We start from the raw sequence: 26033 nt of genomic DNA, 5'->3' as shown, positions 1-26033 counted from the left end.
GAAAATGGGGTTGGATTGGGAGGGGAGGCAGCCGAGGTGAAGGGGGGTGGGGGGGGGGATGCTACACCCCAATATTGGGTTTTTTTTTATCATCATATAAAAACCAAAAAGCAGCCCCGGGGGTCTGGGGAAGGAGGAGGGGAAAGGAGCCAGGTGGCTGAGGGTGGGGATGGAAAATTGGGGAGGGGGGGGGGTTATGGTGATTAAAGATGGGGGAAGGGATCAGGGGGTGGGGACCACCCAAAGCAGGCACCCCAAGGTAATATTTGGGGGGTGTGTGGGGGAAGGAACAGGCACCCCAGCAATACTGGGGGGGAAGAGAGAGAATCCAGGCACCCCAGGGTAATATTGAGGGGGGGACACCCAGAGACCCCAGGGTAATATTGGGGGGCAACACAGAGTAATATTGGGGGGGGAACCCAGGGCAATATTGGGGGGGGGAAACCCAGGCATCTCAGGGTAATATTGGGGGTGGAGAGGGAACTCAGGGACCCCAGGGTAATATTTTTTAGGGGGGAAGGAGGAGCCCATGCCCCTCAGGGTAATAATGGGGGGGACACCAGGCACCTCAGGGTAATTATAGGGGGGGGAAGAAGGAACCCAAGGCAATATTTTTGGGGGGAGGAGGCACCCAGGCATTATAGGGTAATATTAGGGAGGGGAGAGGGAACCCAGGGCAACATTTTTGGGGGGGAGAAGGCACTCAGGCGTTATAGGATAATATTAGGGAGGGGGAAAGGGAGCCCAGGGTAACATTTTGGGGGGGGAGAAGGCACCCAGGCATTATAGGATAATATTAGGGAGGGGGAAAGGGAGCCCAGGGTAATATTTTTGGGTGGGAGGAGGCACCCAGGCACTATAGGATAATACTGGGGAGGGGGAAAGGGAGCCCAGGGCAATATTTTTTGGGGGGAGGAGGCACCCAGGCATTATAGAGTAATACTGGGGAGGGGAGAAGGCACCCAGGCATTATAGGGTAATATTGGGGAGGGGAGAGGAAACCCAGGGTAATATTCTGGGGTGGGGGGGAGAAGGAATCCAGGCACTACAGGGTAATGTTGGGGAGGGGAGAGGGAACCCAAGGTAATATTTTTTTGGGGGGGGGAAGGAGGGCACCTTAGGGTAATATTGGGGTGGGTGGGTGGCTAGCAGCAACCCTGGTACCTCAGGGTACTATTTAGAGAAGGAAGAAAACAGGAACCTTTCTTGCAGGAAATCAGAGGGGGGGGTGGGGGTGGGGAGAGAAAAGGGGATTTATAAAGATGAGGTGACAGATTAAAAAAAAAAAAAAAAAGACGACAGGGTCCGAAGGGAAGGGGTGATAAGAGAGCAGGGAACAGACCCCAGCATCCAAGGGAGAAGGAACCCGAACCAGGGGCTGAGGAATCAGGGAGGGAGAAGGAGGAGGAGGAGGAGGAGGGGGGGGGGATGATAATCAGGTGATAGACGGGCAAAAGGACAGCGGGGCCCAGAGGCAACGGGGCTGTGTGAGGGATAAAGGAGGGGATGGAGAGGATGGGGTGGGGAGGGGGGGGAACGGCGAGGCCCATCAGGGCGGCGGCCGCCTTGGGCAGGCCCGAGGCCCATGCGAGCTGCGGCTCCTCCTCACCGTCAGGCCGGTGCCCAGCACGATCACGTCGTACTCCTCATTCATGGCGGCGCCGGGGGAAGGGAAGAACAGGGGGGGCGGTGAAACTTCTTTCGGCTCTCTCTTCGCCGGTCAGGATGGGGAAGAAGGGGAAAAGGGAAAAAAAAATGAAAAAAAAAAATAATAATAATAAAAAAAAACCTGAAGGGAGAAAGCGGGCGTTGACCGAGATGAGGGAGAGGGAGAAAATGGAGCCCGAGCCGCTGCCGTGAGGGAGAGCGCGGCCGGGAGGGGGCGTGGTCACCCCGCCTTCCCTCCCCCGCCTGCCAATCAACCCCCGGTGACGCTCGCCATTGGCTGGAGGCGCCGTCGCTAAGGGGCGGGACTCAAAGCCTTGAAGACGGCGCTGCCACCGTGGTGGGGAGCGGGCTGCGCATGCGCGGTGCTGCCACACGGGTTTACATCCCCCCCCTTCACACACCCCCATCCCTTGTTTTTTTTTTTTAATTCTCTTTTGGGTTCTTTTAAGCTCTTTACGTGCTCCTCAGGGCTGTGGAATGGGGTTCCACACCCTGCAGGGCTGCAGAGATCTTCATTTAATCACAGGGCTGCGGGGTGTGTCTGTAGGAGGCGGCTGAGGAGGTCGGAGGAGAGAGAGGGACCGTGGAGCCCTCATGAAAATCCCCTCAGAGAGAGAGGAAAAGCCACGAGTGGGGGTGAGGGAGATTCCCTGAGAGGGTTGGCTGGAGAATGGGTGGAGAGCAGCCCTGAGGAGAAAGACTCGGGGATGTGGGGTGAGGAGAAGCTCAAGAGAGGCATCAAACCCCCCATGTCCTGGGCTGCATCCCCAGCAGTGTGAGCAGCAGGGCCAGGGAGGGGATTGTCCCCTCTGCTCTGCCCCGCTCTGGGGAGACCCCCTGGGGTAAAGCTGTGTCCCAGCTCTGGGGTCCCCAGCAGCAGAAGGACACGGAGCTGTTGGAGCCAGTGCAGAGGAGGCCCTGGAGCTGCTGGGAGGGCTGGAGCAGCTCTGCTCTGGAGCCAGGCTGAGAGAGTTGGGGTGTTGAGGCTGGAGAAGAGAAGGCTGCAATGGGAGACCTTAGAGCACCTTCCAGTGCCTGAAGGGGCTCCAGGAAAGCTGGGGAGGGACTTGGGACAAGGGCCTGGAGGGATGGGACCCTGCGAGGGGGAAGGGTTTCCAGCTGGGAGAGGGGAGATGGAGAGGAGATCTTGGGCAGGCAGGCAGGGAGGGAGGGAGAAATTGTTTGGGGTGAGGGTGCTGAGCTTTAGAACCAGGTTGCCCAGGAAAGAGTCTCTGCCCCATCCCTGGCAGTGTTCAAAGCCAGGTTGGATGGGGCTTGGAGCAATCTGGGAGGGAGGTGTCCCTGCCCATGGCAGGGGGGTTGGAATGAGCTGAGCTTTCAGTTCTCTTCCAAGCCAACCCATTCCAAGATTCTATTTCTTGGGGAGGGAGAAATTCTTTGGGGAGCTGCGCTCTCAGGGATGGAATGTTCTGCTTCTCAGGGATGGAAGGGACCTCACAGATTACCCATAGAATCACACAATCAGCCTGGCTGGGAAGGACCTCAGAGATCATCAAGTCCAACCCTTGATCCACTCCCACTGTGCTTCCCAGCCCATGGCACTAAGTGCCACATTCAGTCTCTTTTTAAAAACCTCCAGGGATGGAGAACCCACCCCCTCCCTGGGCAGCCCATTCCAATGCCTCATCACCCTCTGTGGAGAGAATTGTTTCCTAATATCTAATTTACCCAGTCCAGGGACACCTCCCACCAGCCCAGGGAGCTCCAAGCCACATCCAACCTGACCTGAGACACTGCCAGGGATAGGGCAGCCACAACTTCCTTGGACAACCTGGGCCAGGGTCAACCATGCTTGAGGGCTGAGAGACAGCAACTAGAGAGTGAATCCTTGTAACTCCAAGGGGAAAAGGATGGAATGACAATCACCAGCAGCTCCTAAGGGACACACTCAAAACACGTACATGGTTGTCCTGGTTTGGGCCAGGATAAAGGGGATTTTCTGTCTTGTGCTTTTGCTTTCAGCTCAGTCTCTTGTCAGGAGCTGCACTTGCTGAAATTCACAGCGAGTTTCTCAGGCAGTGGCTGCTGCTGGGACTGATCCCACTCCATGGTTAGAGTTACTGCTGGAGAATGGGCTGCAGAGCCAAGGACACTGCTCAGCTCTGAGCAACATTTGGCCCTCCAAAAGGAGAAAAGGAGTCAAGAGGTCACACCTGAAACCCTCCTGTGGGGAGGAACAGACAAGAGAAATGACCAGAATTGACCAAACAGAGGATTCCATCCCATACACCTCATCCTCAGGAGAAATTGGAGGGATCCCAGGCTCAAACCCCTTCCTGCTTCCCCTTCTTCCCCTCTCCCTCTTTGCTTCAGCATCCTGGGAGGATTCCATCCCTTCCTCTGCCTCTGCTCCTGATCCATCCCAGCCTGAATCTGTGTGTTCCTGCCTCCAGCTCCCAACTGCTCCTGACCCCAGGATTCCAGCCTGGACTTTCCCAGGGCTGCCCTGCAGCCTCAGTGGGGATGGGAGAGTTCTTGGGGGAAAGGGGGGAGGAACCTGGGATCAATTTTCCTGTAGATTTGTATAGATTGAGTCATTTTTCCTATTTCTCATTCCTGTTCCATTAAAGCTGTATAGTTTAGTTCCCAACCCATCAGTCTCTCTCCCTTATTCTCCCTCCTTCCTTTATCAGGGAGAGGGATTAATAGACAGCATCTGTTATTTGGTTTAATTGCCAGGGCAGTGTTAAACCCTGACAGTGGTCACCAACCTAAGAAAAACCCAGCAGATGGGATGGGGACTTCAGTGTCATTGCAAGGAAACCTGGCTGGCCCACCCAGGCACTTGTTTCTTGGTGCTCCTGAGTTGAGGGAGGTGCTGGAGTGACCACCAGGAGCAAAATCCATTTCATTTAACACCAAACTCCCTTTCTTTTTGGGAAGGTCTCCCTGCCTGCACCATGGGACACCTCCTGTCCTCTGCCCCATAAGCCCGTCCCAGAATTTATTTCTTTTTCCTGCTTAGTAGAGAAGAATCTTACTCAAAGTCAGAAAAACAAGGCAGGGGAACACTGGCAAAAAGCAGAATATTTAGGAGAGTTACAATGCTGCTGAGCCCTTGCTTCCTTCAAGCTCTCACCCCCTCTTGCAGCCCCCAAATTAATTTTGGGACTGTGCTGCCTCTTCCTTGTGCCACATGAGGGGAGAAGGCTCCAACTGGACTCTGGTACTGGTTCTACTCCATCTTAGGATCATCCCAGCAAATTCTACTTGCAGGGACCCCAGGGTGGGGATTTCTCTCCCCAGCAGAGCTCAGCAGCATCTCAAACCCAGCCCAGGAGCAGCACAGCTTGGGCAGAGCAAAACCTTCCCCATTTCCTGAGTTACAGATCCCCTGATTTGGAGCATCTGCTGTCATCAGGGCAGCAGAATCCTGGTGGTTTCTCTCATTTTTTCTCATGTTTCTCTGTAAAACCAAACTCATCATCATAGAGGCAGACAAACCCAGCAGCTTATACCTTTATCTGTATTCCAGGCTCTTAGAGACTTCCTGCCTGCATTAAATATTCACCAGGGTCTCTCTAAATGCTTCAAAAAGAAGGATTTTATTTCTTTTTTGAAATTCATTGCTGGTGAGAAATCTGTCTGGAATAACAAATCTCTTTTTCAGTCTGATCCAAAGACCCCTGACATCATCACGAGGTCTCAGGGATTTCAGCAAGTTTTGGGAGCAGGTTTGGGACAAAAAAGGTTGAAGCAGCTTGAAAAGTCCCTGAGTTTGTCCTCTGCAGCTCAACCCTGATGAAGGAATTGTCACCAAGGGCTCAGTGACATTGCACCACACTCACCCTCTCCAGGGGGCCACTTCCAGAGCTTCGTGGACAGCAGGGCCATTAAGGGCTACAAAAAGCAATGATCTAGGTGTGCCTTCTCCCTCAGGATATCCATCCCATGGAGACATCCCATCAGGAGCTACAAAAGCTTCAGCAGCTTCAAGCTGTGCAGGTCCCCAGAGGTGACCCAGCAAGGGCACCTTCCTTGGAGGGTGAAACTTGAGGGAGCTGTCACCTCAGCTGTTGGATGTGCTGCAGGAGAAGGGTTGAAGTTCAGCCCTAAAACTGGGAAAAGAAAGAAAAGCAGCCATGAGTTTACAAGGATGGGATCAGTACAGGAATATGACAGCCCCAGCCCTTTTAGCTCCATTATCTTTTTTGAGAGAATCCTATTTAAATCATGCTTTTCATGTCCATTATAGAATCATGGAATGGTTTGGGTTGGAAGAGACCTTAAAGCTCATCCATTCCCAACTCCCTTCATGAGCAGGGACACCTCCCACCAGCCCAGGGTGCTCCAAGCCCCATCCAACCTTCAAAACTTCCAGGGATGAGGCTTCCACCACCTCTCTGGGCAACCTCTTCCAGTCTCTCACCACCCTCATGGGGAAGAACTTCTTCCTCACTTCCAATCTCAAGCTCCCCTCCTCTACTTTGAATCCATTCTCCCTGCTCCTATCACTCCCTGACATCCTAAAAAGCCCCTCCCCACCTTTCCTGTAGCCCCTTCAGATCCTGGAAGGCCACAATGAGGTCTCCTTGGAGTCTTCTCCTCTCCAGACTGAATAACCCCAACTTCTGGTAACAAGTGTTTAACTTAGTGCTTGTTCATCATCTACAGACAGATTCACAGGTTCTCTGCAGCCACTGACATGGACATGAAAATATTCTAAACCTTTTCTTCATCATTTTTCAGAAGGTTCCTTGGAGCCTTCTCCTCTCCAACAACCCCAACTCCCTCACTCTGTAGCTCCAAAGCCCTCTGAGCATCCTCGTGGCCTCCTCATTTCCAACAGGGCTTTGCTGACCCCTGATCAGTTGTCACACCACCAGGAACTTACCACCCTGAACTGAAACATCTTTCTCTTTTTGTCCCCAGTTGGTTTCAAGTGCTGACGTTGCTTTCCTGGAAAACCTGGAGCACTTCTGGCTTCCTGGCCAGCTCCTGGGCCAGTGTGCCTGTGGCATCAGGAGAATCCTTCAGCCCAGCCTGGAGCAGGATCCGTGCAGCACCAGCCTGCTGCCCAGCACAGGCAGTGTGCAGGGCTGGAAAAGGGGAAAGAAGACATCAAACTGGGAGCTGAGGTGACTGTCCCCCTCTGCTCTGGAGTTCCCAACATCAGAAGGACACAGAGCTCCTGGAAGGTGTCCAGAGCAGAGCCACTCAAATGCTCAGAGGGCTGAGCACCTCCCTGGGAAGCCAGGCTGAGGGCTTGGGGTTGTTCAGCCTGGAGAAGAGGAGGCTCCCAGGTGAGCTTAGAGCAACCTTCCAATATCTGAAGGGGCTCCAAGAAAGCTGGGGGAGGGCTTTGGACACGGGGGGATAGGGAGAGGAGAAGGGAAATGGGTTAAAACTTGGAGAGAAAGGGGAGATTGAGGTTGGAGATGGGGAGGAAATTCTTGAATGTGAGGGTGGGGAGAGTCTGGCCCAGATTGTCCAAGGAAGTTGTGGCTGCCCCATCCCTGGCAGTGTCTCAGGTCAGGTTGGATGGGGCTTGGAGCCCCCTGGGCTGGTGGGAGGTGTCCCTGCCCATGCAGGGGGTTGGGACTGGATGAGCTTTGAGGTCCCTTCCAACCATTCCATAATTCTGTTATAATTTGGGATTTTGGCCTGAAACACTGGACTCCCAGAAAAGGAAATGGAGTCAGCACAGGGGATTCATTGAGGGGGAAAGAGGAGTCCTGGCTTTCCAGGGAGGTGCTCAGCCCTCTGAGCATTTGAGTGGCTCTGCTCTGGACACCTTTCAGGAGCTCTGTGTCCTTCTGATGCTGGGGACTCCACAACTGGGCACAGAGCTCCATGTGGGCTCTCAGCAGAGCAGAGCAGAGGGGGAGAATCCTCTCCTTGACTTTCTGTCTCTGCTTCTTTTGATGCAGCCCAGGACCTGCTTGGTTTCTGGGCTGTAACTGTGGCTCATGTTCAGCTTTTGATCCACTCCCAGCTCTCTTTCCACATTGCTGCTCCCCAGTGTGTCCTCCCTCAGTCTGTATCCATGTCAAGACCCTGAACTTGGCCTTGTTGGACCTGCTGAGGTTCAGGGTTACCTCCTGCTGCAGGCTGGGGTTGACCCTGAGGCCTCCTGCTCCCCGTGGATAATCCACAGGGGACACTTTTGGGTCTGGGTGAGAAGCTCCCTGGGAGGCAGTGACACAGCAAAGGGAACTGGGGAACCAGCAGCTGTCAGAAGCCACCACAAATGTCCCTGGGGTTTGCCTGGTTTGAATTTACTCACTGAGGGGGTGGAAGGAGAGGTCAGGAGAGACATCAGAGTGCACTCGCTCAACCATTATGGAGCAAACCTGAAGACTGAGTAAGTTGCCAGTTTTGGCAGTGGTTGAAACCATTTCAGGAAAGGTTTTGGGTTTGTTTTTTTTTGAGAGAGAGAGATGGGGATGCAGGAGATGCTTCAGACTCATGCTGGGAATGGCAACTCAGTGGCATTGCTATAGCAACCATCCTGACGTCCAAGCTCTCTGGAATTATTTGCTCATAAGCCTCAGGTCCTGGGTGGTTTGCTGACAGCTCCTGCAACCCCTGTCCTGCTCTGCCTAACCTCCCCTGACCAGTCCAAACTGGCTGATTTCAGGCAAATTTGAAAGCAAATTTGTAAACCCAGAATGGGTTGGGTTGGATGGGACCTCAAAGCTCATCCAGATCCAACCCCTCTGCCAGGGACACCTCCCACCAGCCCAGGTTGTTCCAAGCCCCATCCAACCTGGACCTGAACACCTCCAGGGATGGGACAATGGAGCTGGGAAAGGGTCTGGAGGAAAAATTTGCTGAGGGAGCCAGAATCCAGAGTCAGGAATGAATGAAGCCCCACAGCTCTCCTTGGATTTATTTTCCTCCTCCCTGCAAACTCTTTGCAGCTGAAAGGAATTTATTCAGCCACTCAACTGAAATCAGAAGCTGTGGAGCAAAGCAGCTCTGAAAAAAAAAATAAAATTGTAATTTGCAGCCTAAAATATATCATCTTATCATCCCAAAGTCTGATCATCCATGAAGGGCCTGGTTCCCTTGAAAGACAGCTTGGGCAATGAAAGGTTAAAACTCTCTTCTGAATGCTTCCTGAGCTCATTGCCCTGGAGGATCTCTCACTGCTGCTGCTCTCCTTCCCCCCACTTTGCTGCAGGACACCTCATGGCAAAAGGGCTTCACCCCTGAAATCCCAACCACCAGAGCCTGAGACAAGGAAATCCTCTGCACATCTCCTCCTCCTGGGCTCCTTTTCAGATGCTCAGCAATGACACAGGTGTCACCCTGGCTGTTCTCACTCCTCCTCCCAGATGGCTCCTGGGCAAAGCAGGGCCCAGCACTGACCAGAGAATCATTTCAGTTGGAAAAGAGCCTGAGGATCAAGTCCAGGCAGAAACCCAGCAGTGCCAAGGCTGGGCTGGGATCAGCAGTGGGGTGGGCAGCAGGAGCAGGGCAGGGATTGTCCCCCTGTGCTGGGCACTGGGGAGGCTGCACCCCCAATCCTGGGGTCAGTTCTGGGGACCTGAGGAGCAGAAGGAGATTGAGGGGCTGGAGAGTGTCCAGAGAAGGGAATGGAGCTGGGGAAGGGGCTGGAGAGCAAGGAGAAGGGATGGAGAGTATGGAGGAGGGGCTGGAGAAGATGGAGAAGGGGTTGGAGAGGAAAGAGAAGGTCTGGAGAGCCAGGAGAAGGTTTGGAGAGTGAGAAGAAGGGTCTGGAGAGCAAGGAGAAGGTTCTGGAGAACTTGTGAGGAGCTGAAGGATCTGAAGGTGTTGAGCTTGGAGCTGAGGAGGCTGAGAGGAGACCTTCTGACTCTCTGCAACTCCCTCAGAGGAGGTTGGAGCCAGGGGGGTGTTGGTATCCCAAGGAAGAAGTGATAAAATAAGAGGAAATGGCCTCAAGTTGTGCCAGGGGAGATTTAGACTGGATATTAGGAACAATTTCTTCCTGGAAAGGGTTGTTAGGTCCTGGCCCAGTGGTGGAGTCCTCATCCCTGGAAGGGTTTCAAAGCCTGGGTATGTGCAACAATTTCTTCTCCAGAAGAGTTGTCAGAGCCTGGCCCAGGCTGCCCAGGGCAGGGCTGGAGTCCCCATCATCCCTGGAGGGGTTTCAGAGCCTGGGGATGTGGGGATGAGGGACATGGGGCAGGGGTGGCCTTGGGCAGTGCTGGGGGAACACTTGGACTCCATGATCTTGAAGATCTTTTCCACCTTCACCACCTCAACCACTAAATCACCTCCTGAGGCCCCACCTCTACCCATTTTTAACCCCTCCAGGGATGCTGACTCCACCCTGGGCAACCTGTTTCAATGCTTCACCACTCTTTCAGTGGAGAAATTTTTCCAATTTGAGGCAATTCCCCTTTTCCAAACAGCTCTCCAAGTGCAGAAGATTTCTTGGCTTGTGTTGCTCCTACAGGGACACCAAACCTCAACACCTCCAAACACCACTGTCCACTGGCCCATGGACAAAACACTGAAACAGGCTCAGCAGGGGACTAAGCAACACACAGGGGGCTGCTTCTCCTCTCCTGGATTTCCCTGTATTCTGCACAGTTCCTTGGACAGGAGCAGGAGGGATGGAAGGAGAAGAATTAGATGTTAGACCTTCATTCTCACAGCAGAATTTTGGGCTCTTACCTGCAAATGCCATAATCATAGAATCATAGAATGGGCTGGGTTGGAAGGGACCTCAGAGATCAAGTCCAACCCTTGATCCACTCCCACTGCAGTTCCCAGCCCATGGCACTCAGTGCCACATCCAGGCTCTTTGGAAATAGCTCCAGACACGGAGAATCCACTACTTCCCTGGGCAGCCCATTCCAATGCCTGATCACCCTCTCCAGAAAGAAATTCTTTCTCATCTCCAACCTAAACCTCCCCTGGCACAACTTGAGACCCTGCCCTCTTGTCTTGCTGAGAGTTGCCTGGGAAAAGAGCCCAACCCCCCCCCTGGCTCCAACCTCCTTTCAGGGAGTTGCAGAGAGTGATGAGGTCTCCCCTGAGCCTCCTCTTCTCCAGCCTCAACACCCCCAGTTCCCTCAGCCTCTCCTCAGAGGATCTGTGCTCCAGTCCCTTCACCAGCCCACTTGCCTCCTTTGGACCTGCTCCAGCACCTCAATCTCCTGCCTGAGGGGCTGAGGGGCCCAGAACTGGACACAGGACTCAAGCTGTGGCCTCCCCAGAGCTGAGCACAGGGGCAGAATCCCTTCCCTGGACCTGCTGGCCACGCTGTTCCTGAGCCAGCCCAGGATGCCATTGGCCTTCTTGGCCACCTGGGCACACTGCTGGCTCCTCTTCAGCTTCCTGGCAATCCAGACTCCCAGGTCCCTTTCTGCCACTCTGTGCCCAGCCTGGAGCTCCCCATGGGGTTGTTGTGGCCAAAGTGCAGGACCTGGCCCTTGGAATGTTGAACCTCATCCCATTGGAATCATCCCAACTCTCCAGTCTGTCCAGGTCCCTCTGCAGAGCCCTCCTGCCTTCCAGCTGATCCACACTCCCCCCAGCTTAGTGTCATCTGTGAATTTGCTGATGATGGACTCAATCCCCTCATCTAAATCATCAATGAAGATATTGAACAGCACTGGGCCCCATAATAATCTTCACTTTTTGGTATTGCTCAATTTTGTGATTCAAAATCCTTTGCTGTTCATGGCTCAGCTTTAGCGTTAGAACAATTTCTTCTCCAAAATGGTTGTCAGGGCCTGGCCCAGGCTGCCCAGGGCAGGGCTGGAGTCCCCATCATCCCTGGAGGGGTTTCAGAGCCCTGGGGATGTGGGGATGAGGGACATGGGGGGCAGTGGTGGCCTTGGCAGTGGTGGGTTAATGTTGGACTTGGTGATCTTTTAAAGGTCTTTTCCAAGCAAAACTAATCAATCATCTGATAAATTTGGTGGTGAGGCAGTGGCAGAGCTCCTAAGCTCCCCCAAAATTTCATGCAAAATAAGCATTTGGGTAAAGAGAAACCCCAATCTGCATCACTTTTGTTCTTCCCCAAGGGAAAGGCCCCTGAGTGTGGGCTCAACCACATCAAAAAGTCCAGCAGAAAAGAAAACTGCAAAAAAAAACCCTCACAAACCCTAAAGCCCCAAGCTTTAGACATCTCCTGCTGCTCCATGAGCCTTTTGCACCCATACTTCTGACATCTCCTTGCACACCCAACTGAGCAGACACAGCACAGGCAGCTTGGGAGGTTGGGGTCCTGGTTCCTAAATCACATTCTTGACTTCAGACCCAAAGAAAATGAAGAAGAAATTCCTTACCAGAACGGTTCTTCCCATCCCTGGCATGGATATCAGCCCCCAGGGACAGCAGGGTCTGGATGGTGTGTGTGTGTCCTTCCTGCAGAGGTGACCAGAGACAGGGGGATTATTTGTTGACCTTCTCACCTTTCCACTGAAGCAGACATGGGAGAAGCATCAGAGAATCATTAAGGTTGGACAAAGCCTTCAAGATCATCATGGGGTCCAAACACCACCAAACAACCATGAACCCAACTCCACAACTCCCACAACCACTGAACCATCTCCTGAAGAGCCACATCCAAATGTTTCTTCAACACCTCCAGGGATGGTGACTCCACCACCTCCCTGGGCAGCTCATTCCAAACCCTCACAACTCTTTCAGTAAATTGTGCCCAATATCCAACCCAAACCTTCCCTGGCACAACAGAAACTCAAGGATCACTCTGTGGCCCCTGATGGACCATCCATAAATGGCAGCTGGCTGTTAAAAAGATTTAATATAGAATTAGAGAGTCATGGAATGGTTTGGGTTGGAAGGGACCTCAAAGCTCATCCAGTCCCAACCCCCTGCATGGGCAGGGACACCTCCCACCAGCCCAGGGGGCTCCAAGCCCCATCCAACCTGACCTGAGACACTGCCAGGGATGGGGCAGCCACAACTTCCTTGGACAACCTGGGCCAGGCTCTCCTCACCCTCAAATTCAAGAATTTCCTCCCCATCTCCAACCTCAATCTCCCCTTTCTCTCCAAGTTTTAACCCATTTCCCTTCTCCTCTCCCTACCCCCCCGTGTCCAAAGCCCTCCCCCAGCTTTCTTGGAGCCCCTTCAGATATTGGAAGGTTGCTCTAAGCTCACCTGGGAGCCTCCTCTTCTCCAGGCTGAACAACCCCAAGCCCTCAGCCTGGCTTCCCAGGGAGGTGCTCAGCCCTCTGAGCATTTGAGTGGCTCTGCTCTGGACACCTTCCAGGAGCTCTGTGTCCTTCTGATGTTGGGGACTCCACAACTGGACACAGAGCTCCAGGTGGGGTCTCAGCAGAGCAGAGCAGAGCAGAGCAGAGCAGAGCAGAGCAGAGCAGAGCAGAGCAGAGGGGGAGAATCCCCTCCCTTGACTTTCTGTCCCTGCTGCTTTTGATGCAGCCCAGGACCTGCTTGGTTTCTGGGCTGTAAGCACACACTGAGGGCTCACCTTGAGCTTCTGGGACACCCCCACCCCCAAGTCCTTCTCCTCAGGTCTGCACAAATTTGTTTTCCTGCACCCCAAGCACCACCAGGATGCAGAGCTGGCTTTTACTGGAGCAGATTTCAGCTCCCAGAGCAGAACCTGGTGCTAATGGGGCCCAGTGCCCTCAGGCACCCCCATTTCTTACAGGAAAGAAGACACCCAACCTCCCACCCAGCCTCCCACACCAGCACCCACAGTGTCCTCTCTCTTCCCTCCAGTTTGAAACCCCCTCCTCCTCCTCTTCCTCTCTCCAGAGGCTTCTCCATCCTCTCTCCTGGCAGAAAACCTCCAAGTTTGTAACTACTTCTTCAGGGCCATGAATTTGTCATGTGGCATGAGACTGGAAGGCTCTTTTTAACCCCACCACCCACTTTTCCCCTCTCCCACACTGTTCTACATTTTAGTAGCATTTTCCCCACCATCACCACTTCCCAAGGATCCCATTTCCCAGCTCCAAACACCCTCCCCTCCCTTCTTCTGAGTGTGCCACCAAGCCAGGAGCTGCTTCAGCTGCCACAGCCTTGGCAGGAAATTGAGTTGGGAGTGTAATTAGATTTCCATGTAGTTATAAATGCAAAGTAATGAGGAAAAGAAGAAGAAGAAAAAAAAAACAACAACAAAACCAAACCCAACACAAAACCCAACAGCTAAATAAATGGTGCTGTAAATATAAAGTGACACTGAGCCTTGAGGAAAAAAGAAAAACCCATCAAATCACTCCCCAGTCAGGCACTGGGATCTTCTCCAAGGCACATTATATTCCCCAGCAGCCCTGCTGGAAAAACTACCCCTGGCAACCAAAAGGGCTTCCAAGATGGTTTCTCCAAGCATGAAGAAGGGAAGCTGGGAGAAAAACTTCCTTTGTGGGAGCCAGCAAGTGCCAGGGCTGGGTCCTGCTGGAGGAGAATGCTGTTCCCAGCACTCCCAGTGTCCCTGATGGTTTTGTAGGAGCTGGGATGCTGCTCTTCCTGATACAAGGACAGACCAGACTCTGAGTGCTGCATGGTAAAGCTCAAAGAATTTTTTGGAAGGGACCTCAAAGCCCACCCAGTTCCAACCCCCTGCATGGGCAGGGACACCTCCCACCAGCCCAGGGTGCTCCAACCCCCATCCAGCCTGACCTGAGACACTGCCAGGGATGGGGCAGCCACAACTTCCTTGGACAACCTGGGCACCCAGGGGCTCAGCACCCTCACCCCAAAGAATTTCTCCCTCCCTCCCCAAGAAATAGAATCCTGGAATGGGTTGGCTTGGAAGAGAACTGAAAGCTCAGCTCATTCCAACCCCCCTGCCATGGGCAGGGACACCTCCCTCCCAGATTGCTCCAAGCCCCATCCAACCTGGCTTTGAACACTGCCAGGGATGGGGCAGAGACTCTTTTCCTGGGCAACCTGGTTCTAAAGCTCAGCACCCTCACCCCAAACAATTTCTCCCTCCCTCCCTCCCTCCCTCCCTCCCTTCCTGCCTGCCCAAGATCTCCTCTCCATCTCCCCTCTCCCAGCTGGAAACCCTTCCCCCTCGCAGGGTCCCATCCCTCCAGGCCCTTGTCCCAAGTCCCTCCCCAGCTTTCCTGGAGCCCCTTCAGGCACTGGAAGGTGCTCTAAGGTCTCCCCATTGCAGCCTTCTCTTCTCCAGCCTCAACACCCCCAACTCTCTCAGCCTGGCTCCAGAGCAGAGCTGCTCCAGACCTCCCAGCAGCTCCAGGGCCTCCTCTGCACTGGCTCCAACAGCTCCATGTCCTTCTGCTGCTGGGGACCCCAGAGCTGGACACAGCTTTACCCCAGGGGGGGCTCCCCAGAGCGGAGCAGAGGGGGACAATCCCCTCCCTGGCCCTGCTGCTCACACTGCTGGGGATGCAGCCCAGGACATGGGGGGTTTGATGCCTCTCTTGAGCTTCTCCTCACCCCACACCTCCAAGTCCTTCTCCTCAGGGCTGCTCTCCAGCCATTCTCCATCCAAGGAGCTTTGCAGAACCCACAGCCCTCCAGGCTCTGGTTCCCACACAGGCAGGAGGTGGGAGGAGGACAAAGCCCAAACAACTCTCAGTGGCTGGAACTCAAAACAGCTCCTGTGTGAAGGACACAGATAACACCCAGGAGCTCTCTCCACCTTCCCATCTCTCCTTTTCTCCCATCTGGCCATGGGCAGGCCAGAATCCAGCCTGCTGGGACAAGGATTTGCTGTTTAAAAATCATTAGAGTATGGGACTGGTTAGGAGGATGAGCTTGGTGTCCTCCATCAGTGACAAACACCTAAACCAACCTCTTCTAGATGCCTGCCCACCAACTGGAGGAGACTTTTCCCAAGCCAGGGACAAACCTTGGCTGCATAGTGCAGAGCTGTGTGCTGGAGGCTCCTCACTCTCTCGTTGACATCAACGCCCAGCTCAGAGACAAGAAACTGGATGGCTTCATCCTGGGCAGTCACAGCTGCTCTGTGCAGAGCTTGAGCACCCAGAGCATCCACAGCTGTAGGACAGGCCTGAAATGGAGGTGGAGAGAAAGGAAAAGCAATCAAGAATTTGGCCAAACCTTCAAGGAGTTGTGGGGCTGCAGGAGAATTGTGTCTGATGGCAAGGGACATGTGGGAGGTCAGCAGCAAGCCCAGTGCAGCTCTAACACCATGATTTCCAGAGCAGAGCCAACTCTCTGCTGAATTTGGGAAGTGAGAAGCAAAACCAGCACCAAAAAAACCCCCAAATCTATAGAATCACAGAATCAGCATGGTTGGAAAGGACCTTCAAGATCATTGAGGGCAACCATCAGTCCTACACCACCTCAACCACTAAATCATCCCCCAAAGCCCCACACCTACCTGGTTTTTTAACACCCCCAGGGATGGAGACTCCACCACCTCCCTGGGCAACCTCTTCCAATGCTTCACCACTCTTCCAGTGAAGAAATTTTTCCTGAGATCCAATCTGAACCTGCCCTGGTGCAACTGGAACCCATTGCCTCTTGTCCACCTTCAGCTGAAGCACGTGTGATGGGTTTCAACTCTTTAAAGCAGCAGGAAAAAAACCATCTCAGAGCAACCTTCCAATATCTGAAGGGGCTCCAGGAAAGCTGGGGGAGGGCTTTGGACACGGGGGGATAGGGAGAGGAGAAGGGAAATGGGTTAAAACTTGGAGAGAAAGGGGAGATTGAGGTTGGAGATGGGGAGGAAATTCTTGAATTTGAGGGTGGGGAGAGCCTGGCCCAGGTTGTCCAAGGAAGTTGTGGCTGCCCCATCCCTGGCAGTGTCTCAGGTCAGGTTGGATGGGGCTTGGAGCACCCTGGGCTGGTGGGAGGTGTCCCTGCCCATGTAGGGGGTTGGGACTGGATGAGCTTTGAAGTCCCTTCCAACCCAAACCATTCCATGAATCTATGATTAATGAGTCTGATCCCTGAGGAATGGCTTTGTTTCCTTATCAAACCCACAGTGGGAATTCCCTCTAGGCACAGTTTTGTACAAGAACAGCATCAACAAACATTTACCCAGTGAGGATGCCATTGCCACCTGAGAGTTTGCCATCATGGCAAGAGCTGATCCTCTGCTCCTCAGGCTCTGAAACCAAATGCTAGGGAGCAGGAACAGATTGCCCAGAGAAGTTGTGGCTGCCCCATCCCTTGCAGTGTCTCAGGTCAGGTTGGATGGGGCTTGGAGCACCCTGGGTTGGTGGGAGGTGTCCCTGCCCATGCAGGGGGTTGGAACTGGAGGAGCTTTGAGGTCCCTTCCAACCCAAACCATTCCATGAATTCTTTTCCAAGCTTCATGCTGGTGGAGAAGAACTTGGGCAGAGGTAGAGGGAGGGAGGTGGGTGGATGACCTCATGAGATCTCTGTGAGTTTCTGAATGTGAAGCACAAAGACATAAAAAAATCAAGAAGTTGTATCAGAGGAACCCATCCAGAGGACACAATCCACCCTCTTGATATCAAGTGGGCCTCACTCATGGTTTGATAAAACCTAGAAGGTGGCAACAGATCCAGTGGTGCTTCATGGCAGGAAGCCAGGGCACTGAAAGAGGAAATTAAATCACCAATTCCCTCTTAATTCCCTGAAATGTCAGACTAAGAACAGAAGCAAACTTCACAGATTTTATCCTGAAGGGGCAGAGGAGCAAAGATAATGAGAGTCTTCTGAAGTCATCAAGCACCTACAGGCCCAAACACAAACTTGGGCATCCAACCATCTCTGCTGGGGGAGAAACAAGAATCATGGAATCACAGAATGGGTTGGGTTGGAAGGGACCTTCCAAGGCTTCTGATCCACTCCCCTGTGTCCCTGGGCACATCTCCAGCTACAGGAGGTTTCCCAGAGCTCTGTCCAACCTGGGCTTGAATGGTTCCAGGTATGGGCTACCTACCACCCCTCTGGGCTATCTGGGCCAGTGTTTCACCACCCTTATTGGAAAATAGATTTTTTTCCTTATATCCAGTCCAAATCTCCCCTCTTTGAGTTTAAAACCCAATCAGAGAATTGTTGTGGTTGGAAAAAACCTTCAAGATCACAAAGTTCAACCATAACCCAGCTCTACCAACCATAACCCAGCTCTACCAACCACAACCCAGCTCTACCAACCACAACCCAGCTCTACCAACCATAACCCAACTCTACCAACCATAACCCAGCTCTACCAACCATAACCCAGCTCTACCAACCATAACCCAACTCTACAACCACAACCCAACTCTACCAACCATGACCCAGCTCTACCAACCACAACCCAGCTCTACCAACCATAACCCAACTCTACCAACCATGACCCAGCTCTACCAACCACAACCCAGCTCTACCAACCATAACCCAACTCTACCAACCATAACCCAGCTCTACCAACCACAACCCAACTCTACCAACCATAACCCAGCTCTACCAACCACAACCCAACTCTACCAACCATAACCCAGCTCTACCAACCACAACCCAACTCTACCAACCATAACCCAGCTCTACCAACCACAACCCAACACTACCAACCATTACCCAACTCTACCAACCATAACTCAACTCTACCAACCACAACTCAACTCTACCAACCATAACTCAACTCTACCAACCATAACCCAACTCTACCAACCATAACTCAACTCTACCAACCATAACTCAACTCTACCAACCACAACCCAGCTCTACCAACCATAACCCAACTCTACCAAGTCTGGTGTTTAACCCATGTCCCCCATCACCACCTCTCCACAGCTTTTAACACCTCCAGGGATGGTGACTCCACCACCTCCCTGGGTACTTTGGGTGTTTGAAAACCCTTTCAGTGAAGAAGTTTCTTCTTATCTCCCATCCAAACCTCCCCTGGTGCAACTTGAGGCCATTTCCTCTTGTTGCTTGTTACTAAGAAGAGACCAACCTCCCTTTCAGGGAGATGCAGAGACCCTCTGAGCCTTCTTTTCTCCAGACAGAGCAACCCCAGTCCCCTCAGAGGTTCCTCCCAGGGTTTTCCTCCAAAAACCATCACCCTTTGTGCTCTCATGGTGAGGCCCTGCTGAAAGGTTTGTCTCCAGGAGAGAGGCCCAACCCCAGCTCCCTGAGGATCAGCCATTAGGTGGGCTCCAAACCATCTCACATCACCTCAGCAGCCAATAAATAATGCAGTGGTCTGGGTTGCAGTGAGCACAAGTGCCTCTAATGACAGCCCTATTGTCCCTCCTCTGGTGGTGGAAATTGGAGAGGACTTGGAGACAACATGAGAGCAGCAGCTGTCACAGGAGAGGGAGGCCAGAGAGCTGCCAGATGCTTCTGTCTGACCCACCAGAGCCTCCACCTTGAGTCCCAGCACTCCCAGTTTCTGGTTTTGGCTTTGATAGAGCTGTCCCTGCAGTGTTGGGAAAGTGCTGTCCCCTCCTGTCACCAATATCCATCCCTCCTCACCAGCTGAGGGGACAAATCCCTGCCCCAGGGTGAGAACTTCCCCATGAGCTGAGTCCTGGGGGCCTTAGATGGCAAAATCTTGCTCATCTCCTCCTTTTAGAAATTGATTCTTTAAAATTTGGGTAATTTGTTTCTTTACCACAAGAACAGGGAGGTTTTGGCTGCCCCATCCCTGGCAGTGTCTCAGGTCAGGTTGGATGGGGCTTGGAGCCCCCTGGGCTGGTGGGAGGTGTCCCTGCCCATGCAGGGGGTTGGGACTGGATGAGCTTTGAGGTCCCTTCCAACCCAAACCATTCCATGATTCTATGACAATATGTTTTTGGGGTCTATCTCCAACTGAGCTATAAAAGCCCCAAGTGCTGTTCCAGGGAGTGTTTCAGAGCTGCACAAACCAGGGGCATTTGGATCTCCTTGCATCCAGTGTCCATCAGGATGCCCAAAGATGGGAGAACTTCAGTCCTTCCATCAGCTGATTTAACTGACCCACTTGGGGGGTTCTGACCCTGCAGAAGGGGACAGGGCTGAAAGGACCCAGATAACAGAAACCTGACCCAAGCACAGCCCTCACACAGATTATCCTGGGGATAAATTTCCCAGGATTGCTGTGGCTGCCCCATCCCTGGAAGTGTGGAAGGTTGGATAGGGCTTGGAGCAGCCTGGGCTGGTGGGAGGTGTCCCTGCCCATGCAGGGGGTTGGGACTGGATGAGCTTTGAGGTCCCTTCCAACCCAAACCATTCCAGGATTCCCTGATTCACTTCCAGGTCCTGCCACCTAATTGCAGTTTCCTTCATAGTTTTCATTTTGCCCACTTTAGATGGCAAAATCTTGCTCACCTCCTTCTTTTACAAATTGATTCTTTAAAATTTGGGAATTTGCTTCTTTACCATAAATCCAGGGAGGTTGTGGCTGCCCCATCCCTGGCAGTGTTCAAAGCCAGGTTGGATGGGGCTTGGAGCAATCTGGGAGGGAGGTGTCCCTGCCCATGGCAGGGGGGTTGGAATGAGCTGAGCTTTCAGTTCTCTTCCAAGCCAACCCATTCCAGGATTCTATTTCTTGGGAAGGGAGGGAGAAATTCTTTGGGGTGAGGGTGCTGAGCCCCTGGGTGCCCAGGTTGCCCCCAGAAGCTGTGGCTGTCCCATCCCTGGAGGTGTTGAAGGTTGGATGGGGCTTGGAGCACCCTGGGCTGGGGGAGGGGTCCCTGGATTGTCCCCTTGGGACTGAAGGAGCTTTAAGGTCCCCTCCAACCCAAACCCTTCCAGGATTCCATGCTCAAGGAGCATTAATTAGGGTTCCCTCATCCCTGGAAGCTTTCATGGGCACCTTGGGTGGGTTTGGAGCCCTCTGGGCTGGTGGGAGGTGTCCCTGAGCATGGCAGGGGGGGTGGAATTAAATGATCTTTAAGGTCCCTTTGAACCCAAAGCATTCCCCAACTTTTGCTCTGTCCTGAGCCTTCTCAGGGCTGTATGGAGGAGCTGAGCTGAGCCCCCAAATGGCCCTTCAGAAGAACCTGAGGTTTGTGGTGGTGGTGCTGGAGTCTCTGGAGGATCAGCTGCCAGCAGATGGGATCTTCTGATGAGAAAAGGAAAATCTGGGGCTGCCCCATGCCTGGCAGTGTCTCAGGTCAGGTTGGATGGGGCTTGGAGCACCCTGGGCTGGTGGGAGGTGTCCCTGCCCATGCAGGGGGTTGGAACTGGATGAGCTTTGAGGTCCCTTCGAACCCAAACCATTCCATGATTCTATGAATAAGCTTGGAAATGACCCCTAAGATCATCAAGTCCAACCCAACACCCCCATGCCAACCAAACACTGACCTCAAGTGCCACATGTACACATTTTCTGAACACAGCTGAAGGACAAATATCCATAAAATGCCCAAGAAATGTGGGAAAACTTTCCCACACAACCCTGCAGCCCACATCTTGCTTCATCTCAGACACTCCCTTCCTTTTCCCTTCCAACCCAAACCATTCTATGATTCTATGAATTTGGGGCTTTGCTTCTTGACAATAATTTGGTGATGCTGAAGGCTTGGATTGCTTCTCCTGGCAGTTTTGGTCAGGTCCTGGAGGTGACAGGTGAGGGGTTTTTTGGCACCCACCTGGTGTTTCTCCAGCAGCACCCTGGCAATGGCAATGTGCCCATTCTGGACAGCATCCATAAAGGGAGTGACTCCACATCTGTCTCTGCTGTCAGGTTTGTACTGGCACCTGGGAAGGAAGACAAAAAGCAGGACAGAGTTGTTGATGGCTTTAAAATTCTTCCTGCACAGGTTTTTTTCCACTGAGGGCAGGGGAGGAGTTTATCAGAAGAAGCATAAATGAGTCCTGGTCAGGCTGCAGGAAAGTCAGGGCTCTGTGGATCATTTATATTTCCCTTTTCCCCCTGACCAGGGGACTTCTAGAAGGGGGAAAACCTCATGGATCACCACCAGGTAGAAAATTAAAGCCCTCAGGTCTGGCTGAGGTTAAAGCTGCCTTGAAAGGAGAGATGACAATGAAAACTGGAAGCTCCCATCACTGGGCTCCATCTCTGCTGGAATGAACAAGGTTGGGATGAGTGGGCTAACAGGAGCTGTGTGACCAGCAGGGACTGGGATGTCCAGGGAAAGCTGGAGCAGCTCTGGTTAGGAAGATAAGAGGGTGAGGAGGAGAATATGGGGCTGGAATGAAAGCCACTTCCCAGCAATCTGCCAAGATTTGAAGGCTGAAAATACAAAGCCTGGAGGTTGAGTCCCAGACTGGAGGTTGAAAATATAAAGTCTGGAGATTGAATCCAGCCTGGATGATGAGTCCAGACTAGAGGCTGAAAATATAAAACCTGGAGGTTGAAAATATGAAACCTGGAGGTTGGATCCAGCCTGGAGGTTGAGTCCAGCCTGGAAGTTGAGACCATACTGGGGGTTTAGTCCAGACTGGAGGCTGAAAATATAAAGTCTGGAGGTTGAGTCCAGGTTGGAGGTTGAAAATATAAAGCCTGGAGGTTGAGACCAGACTGGAGGTTGAATCCAGACTGGAGGATGAGTCTCAGACTAGAGTTTGAAAATATAAAGCCTGGAGGTTGGATCCAGCCTGGAAGTTTAGTCCATATTGGGGGTTTAGTCCAGACTAGAGGTTGAAAATATAAAGCCTGGAGGTTGAGTCCAGACAGGAGAATGAAAAAATAAAGCCTAAAGGTTGAGTCCAGTCTGGAGAATGAGTCCAGCTGGAGGTTTAGTCCAGATTGGAGGCTGAAAATATAAAGCCTGGAGGATGAGTCCAGCCTGGAGGTTGAGTCCCAGACTGGAGGATGAAAATATAAAGCCTGGAGGATGAGCCCCAGTCTGGAGGGTGAGACCAGCCTGGAGGATGAGTCCCAGACTAGAGTTTGAAAATATAAAGCCTGAAGGTTGAGTCCAGTCTGGAGGCTGAATCCAGACTGGAGGATGAGTCCCAGCCTGGAGGATGAAAATATAAAACCTGGAGGTTGGATCCAGCCTGGAGGTTGAGTCCATATTGGAGGTTTAGTCCAGACTGGAGGTTGAAAATATAAAGCCTGGAGGTTGCATCCCAGCCTGAAGGATGAGTCCCAAACTAGAGTTTGAAAATATAAAGCCTGAAGGTTGAGTCCCAGTCTGGAGGTTGAATCCAGACTGGAGGTTGCATCCCAGACTGGAGGATGAAAATATAAAGCCTGGAGGTTGAATCCAGACTGGAGGTTGAATCCAGACTGGAGGATGAGTCCCAGACTAGAGTTTGAAAATATAAAGCCTGGAGCTGGAGTCCAGACTGGGGGTTTAGTCCAGACTGGAGGTTGAAAATATAAAGCCTGGAGGTTGAATCCCAGTCTGGAGAATGAGTCCAGCCTGGAGGTTGAGTCCCAAACTGGAGAATGAAAATATAAAGCCTGGAGAATGAGTCCAGACTGGAGGCTGAAAATATAAAGCCTGGAAATTAGGTCCAGCCTGGAGGCTGAGTCCCAGACTGGAGGATGAGTCCAGACTGGAGGATGAAAATATAAAGCCTAGAGGATAAGCCCCAGCCTGGAGGTTGAGACCAGACTGGAGGTTTAGTCCAGACTAGAATTTGAAAATATAAAGCCTGGAGGTTGAGTTCAGACTGGAGAATGAATCCAGCCTGAAGATTGAGACCAGACTAGAGGTTTATTCCAGAATGGAGGCTGAAAATATAAAGCCTGGAGGTTGAGTCCAGACTGGAGTTTGAGTCCCAGACTGGAGAATGAAAAAATAAAGCCTGGAGGTTGGATCCAGCCTGGAGGTTGAGTCCAGCCTGGAAGTTGAGACCATAATGGGGGTTTAGTCCAGATTGGAGGCTGAAAATATAATCCTGGAGGATGAGTCCAGACTGGAGGATGAGTCCCAGACTGGAGGTTGATAATATAAAGCCTGGAAATTAGGTCCAGCCTGGAGGTTGAGTCCCAGACTGGAGGATGAGTCCAGACTGGAGGATGAAAATATAAAGCCTGGAGGATAAGCCCCAGCCTGGAGGTTGAGACCAGACTGGAGGTTTAGTCCAGACTGGAATTTGAAAATATAAAGCCTGGAGGTTGAGTCCAGTCTGGAGTTTGAGTCCCAGACTGGAGAATGAATCCAGCCTGAAGGTTGAGACCAGACTGGAGAATGAGTCCAGACTGGAGGCTGAGTCCCAGACTGGAGAATGAAAAAATAAAGCCTAAAGGTTGAGTCCAGTCTGGAGAATGAGTCCAGCCTGGAGGTTGAAAATATAAAGCCTGGAGGTTGAGTCCAGACTGGAGGATGAGTCTCAGACTGGAGAATGAAAAAATAAAGCCTGGAGGTTGGATCCAGCCTGGAGGTTGAATCCAGCCTGGTAGTTGAGACCATACTGGGGGTTTAGTCCAGATTGGAGGCTGAAAATATAAAGCCTGGAGGATGAGTCCAGACTGGAGAATGAGTCCAGACTGGAGGTTGAGTCCCAGACTGGAGGTTGAAAATATAAAGCCCGGAGGTTGAGTCCAGACTAGAGGTTGAGTCCCAGACAGGAGAATGAAAAAATAAAGCCTAAAGGTTGAGTCCAGTCTGGAGAAGGAGTCCAGCTGGAGGTTTAGTCCAGACTGGAGGCTGAAAATATAAAGCCTGGAGGCTGAGTCCAGACTGGAGGTTGAGTCCCAGACTGGAGAATGAATCCAGCCTGAAGACTGAGACCAGACTGGAGGTTTATTCCAGACTGGAGGCTGAAAATATAAAGCCTGGAGGTTGAATCCAGACTGGAGAAGCTGAGCCTGGAACCCAGCTGGCACAACCCCCCCTGGTTTTGTTGTTGTGATGCTACAAGAGATGTGGCTGGGCCAGGTCTGAGGCAAGAGGGATGAATCAGCATGGAGAAAAAAAACACTAAAAAAACCCAACCAATAAACAAGAGTTATGTAAGCTGGGCTGATGTCAGAGTGATGTCAGACCCCAGCCCAGCTCATCCGTGTCCCAAAGGCTGTGAAAAACCTGGGGGACAAGGGAGGAGCCAGCCTGGAGATGGCACCCACACCACCACAAACCTTCCCTGGAGTCCGGAGGGAGCCTGGGGATGGGATTGGAGGCGGGGAGAGTCAGGAAGGGGAGGGAGAAATCCCAAAATCCTGCTTACCGCTCCAGGAGCAGCTCCACAGCCTCCAGGCAGCCGTGCATGGCTGGGAAGGAGAGAAAAACAGGGAGTTAATGTCTGGTTTCCTGCCACTCCTCACCTGGAGGGAAACAGAATCCAGTTTCTGACCCTTTGGGCTTAAAGCTTGAAATCCCAAAGCTTTCCTTTTTCTTTTCTTTTTTTTTTTTTCTTTTTTTCTTTCTCATTTTTTTTTCCTTTGGGAATTGAAATCAGCTCTGAAGCTTTCATTTCCTGTAGGAAAACACCAGATAAACCCGTGGAAAAAAAACAACAACCCTGTGTTCAGCAGGTCCACACAATGAGATTTTTTTTTTTTTCCATGCATTTGTCAATCCCTGGAAGAAAATCTGTAAAAATGAACTGGAAACAGGGAGGTGGTGAAGAGCTGGATGATGTTCCCACCCCTCCTCAGCCACTCCAACCATCCATCATTCCCAGCTCATCATCCTGTTGGAGCTGAGGAAAAAAAAAACAACTGTGGGGGAGGATTTGAAAGTCGTGGACTGAAATACTTAAACAACAAAAAAATAGTTATAACAATATTAAAATATTTACATAACTGCAATATTTTGCTGATATGACAGCAAGGTGCAGGCAGTTGGGTTGGTTTGTTGTGGTTTTTGTTTCCTGTGGGTCATTTTGCAAAAGGAATGAGGTGATTTATGTTAAAAAAAGGAAAAAAAAAAACCCAACCCTGCTACATCAGGGCGTTTGTTCTGTGTGCTGAATAAATCTGGCAAACGGCTGGTACCAGCAATCCCCTTCAGAGCCAGCTGCACAATAGATGCTCTTTGCAAGGCTGAGGAGGGGCTGGAGCTTGGCTGATTGCTCCCTGCCTCTTTGTCACCTCCCCACCAGAGCCACCAGCAGGATTTTCAAAAGAGAAGCTTTAAAAAAACCCAAAAAAACAGCCTAAATCCATGCAGAATAATAAAAAGCACCCCAAACAAAACGATTCCATCCTTTTAACAGCAAGGAAGCTCAGATCCATGGTTGCACTCAGCGTTTTCTTCATTTTGTCTCTCTTGCCTCAGGCTATGGAGCAGCAAAGGTGGAGGAATAAACCCCCCCTGGAAATAAAATTGCACGGGAGGGGTAGGGAGGGAAGAAAAAAAAATAATTACCCATTAATTAAAGAGGGAGAAGCGTGGCAGGGAGGCAGCTGGAGTGGTCATGGGTTAATGGGCTGATATACACCCCTTGGGAGAGGAAGTCATGGAGAGGATGGTTCATTTTGATGGGATTTCCCCACAGGGGCTTTGGTCCCTCAGCTGTGCCCCCGACTCAGAAATTGGGGGGAAGATGCTGGTACCAGCACCCCCCCCAGCACCAGCAGGCAGGATTTACCTGGGTGAAAATTCTTCAAAGCAGCTCCAGCCCCTCCTGTTGGCACCAGATCAGTGAAATGAGAAGAATTCAACCCAAACCAGG

General features: G+C 52.0%; 2 protein-coding genes across 3 annotated transcripts in view; both read right to left on the bottom strand.

Annotated features, from left to right (window-relative positions):
- The window catches only part of LOC103527806 (rab GDP dissociation inhibitor beta), a 28667-nt gene extending 26782 nt beyond the window's left edge, over nucleotides 1-1885 (bottom strand). The window contains exon 1 of one of the 2 annotated variants that reach the window (XM_030469519.1): nucleotides 1610-1885. Coding sequence is in view for 1 of the 2 variants with exons in the window: in XM_030469518.1 (XP_030325378.1) it covers nucleotides 1610-1654 (45 nt within the window). In the remaining variant the exon portion in view is untranslated. The remainder of the gene's footprint in view (nucleotides 1-1609) is intronic. The other variant, XM_030469518.1, reaches the window with a different exon arrangement.
- Nucleotides 1886-5365: 3480 nt separating this feature from the next.
- The window catches only part of LOC115600466 (ankyrin repeat domain-containing protein 16-like), a 35443-nt gene continuing 14775 nt past the window's right edge, over nucleotides 5366-26033 (bottom strand). The window contains exons 4-9 of the mRNA XM_030469525.1: nucleotides 24585-24627; nucleotides 21089-21197; nucleotides 15442-15603; nucleotides 11919-11997; nucleotides 6524-6728; nucleotides 5366-5747 (exon numbers count right to left, since the gene is read on the bottom strand). Of these exons, the coding sequence (XP_030325385.1) occupies nucleotides 6568-6728; nucleotides 11919-11997; nucleotides 15442-15603; nucleotides 21089-21197; nucleotides 24585-24627 (554 nt within the window). The 3' untranslated portion in view covers nucleotides 5366-5747; nucleotides 6524-6567. The remainder of the gene's footprint in view (nucleotides 5748-6523; nucleotides 6729-11918; nucleotides 11998-15441; nucleotides 15604-21088; nucleotides 21198-24584; nucleotides 24628-26033) is intronic.

This window comes from Calypte anna, chromosome 1 (genome assembly GCF_003957555.1).
Source record: "Calypte anna isolate BGI_N300 chromosome 1, bCalAnn1_v1.p, whole genome shotgun sequence".
Lineage (NCBI taxonomy): Eukaryota > Metazoa > Chordata > Aves > Apodiformes > Trochilidae > Calypte > Calypte anna.
This window is presented reverse-complemented; position numbering and strand designations above follow the sequence as displayed.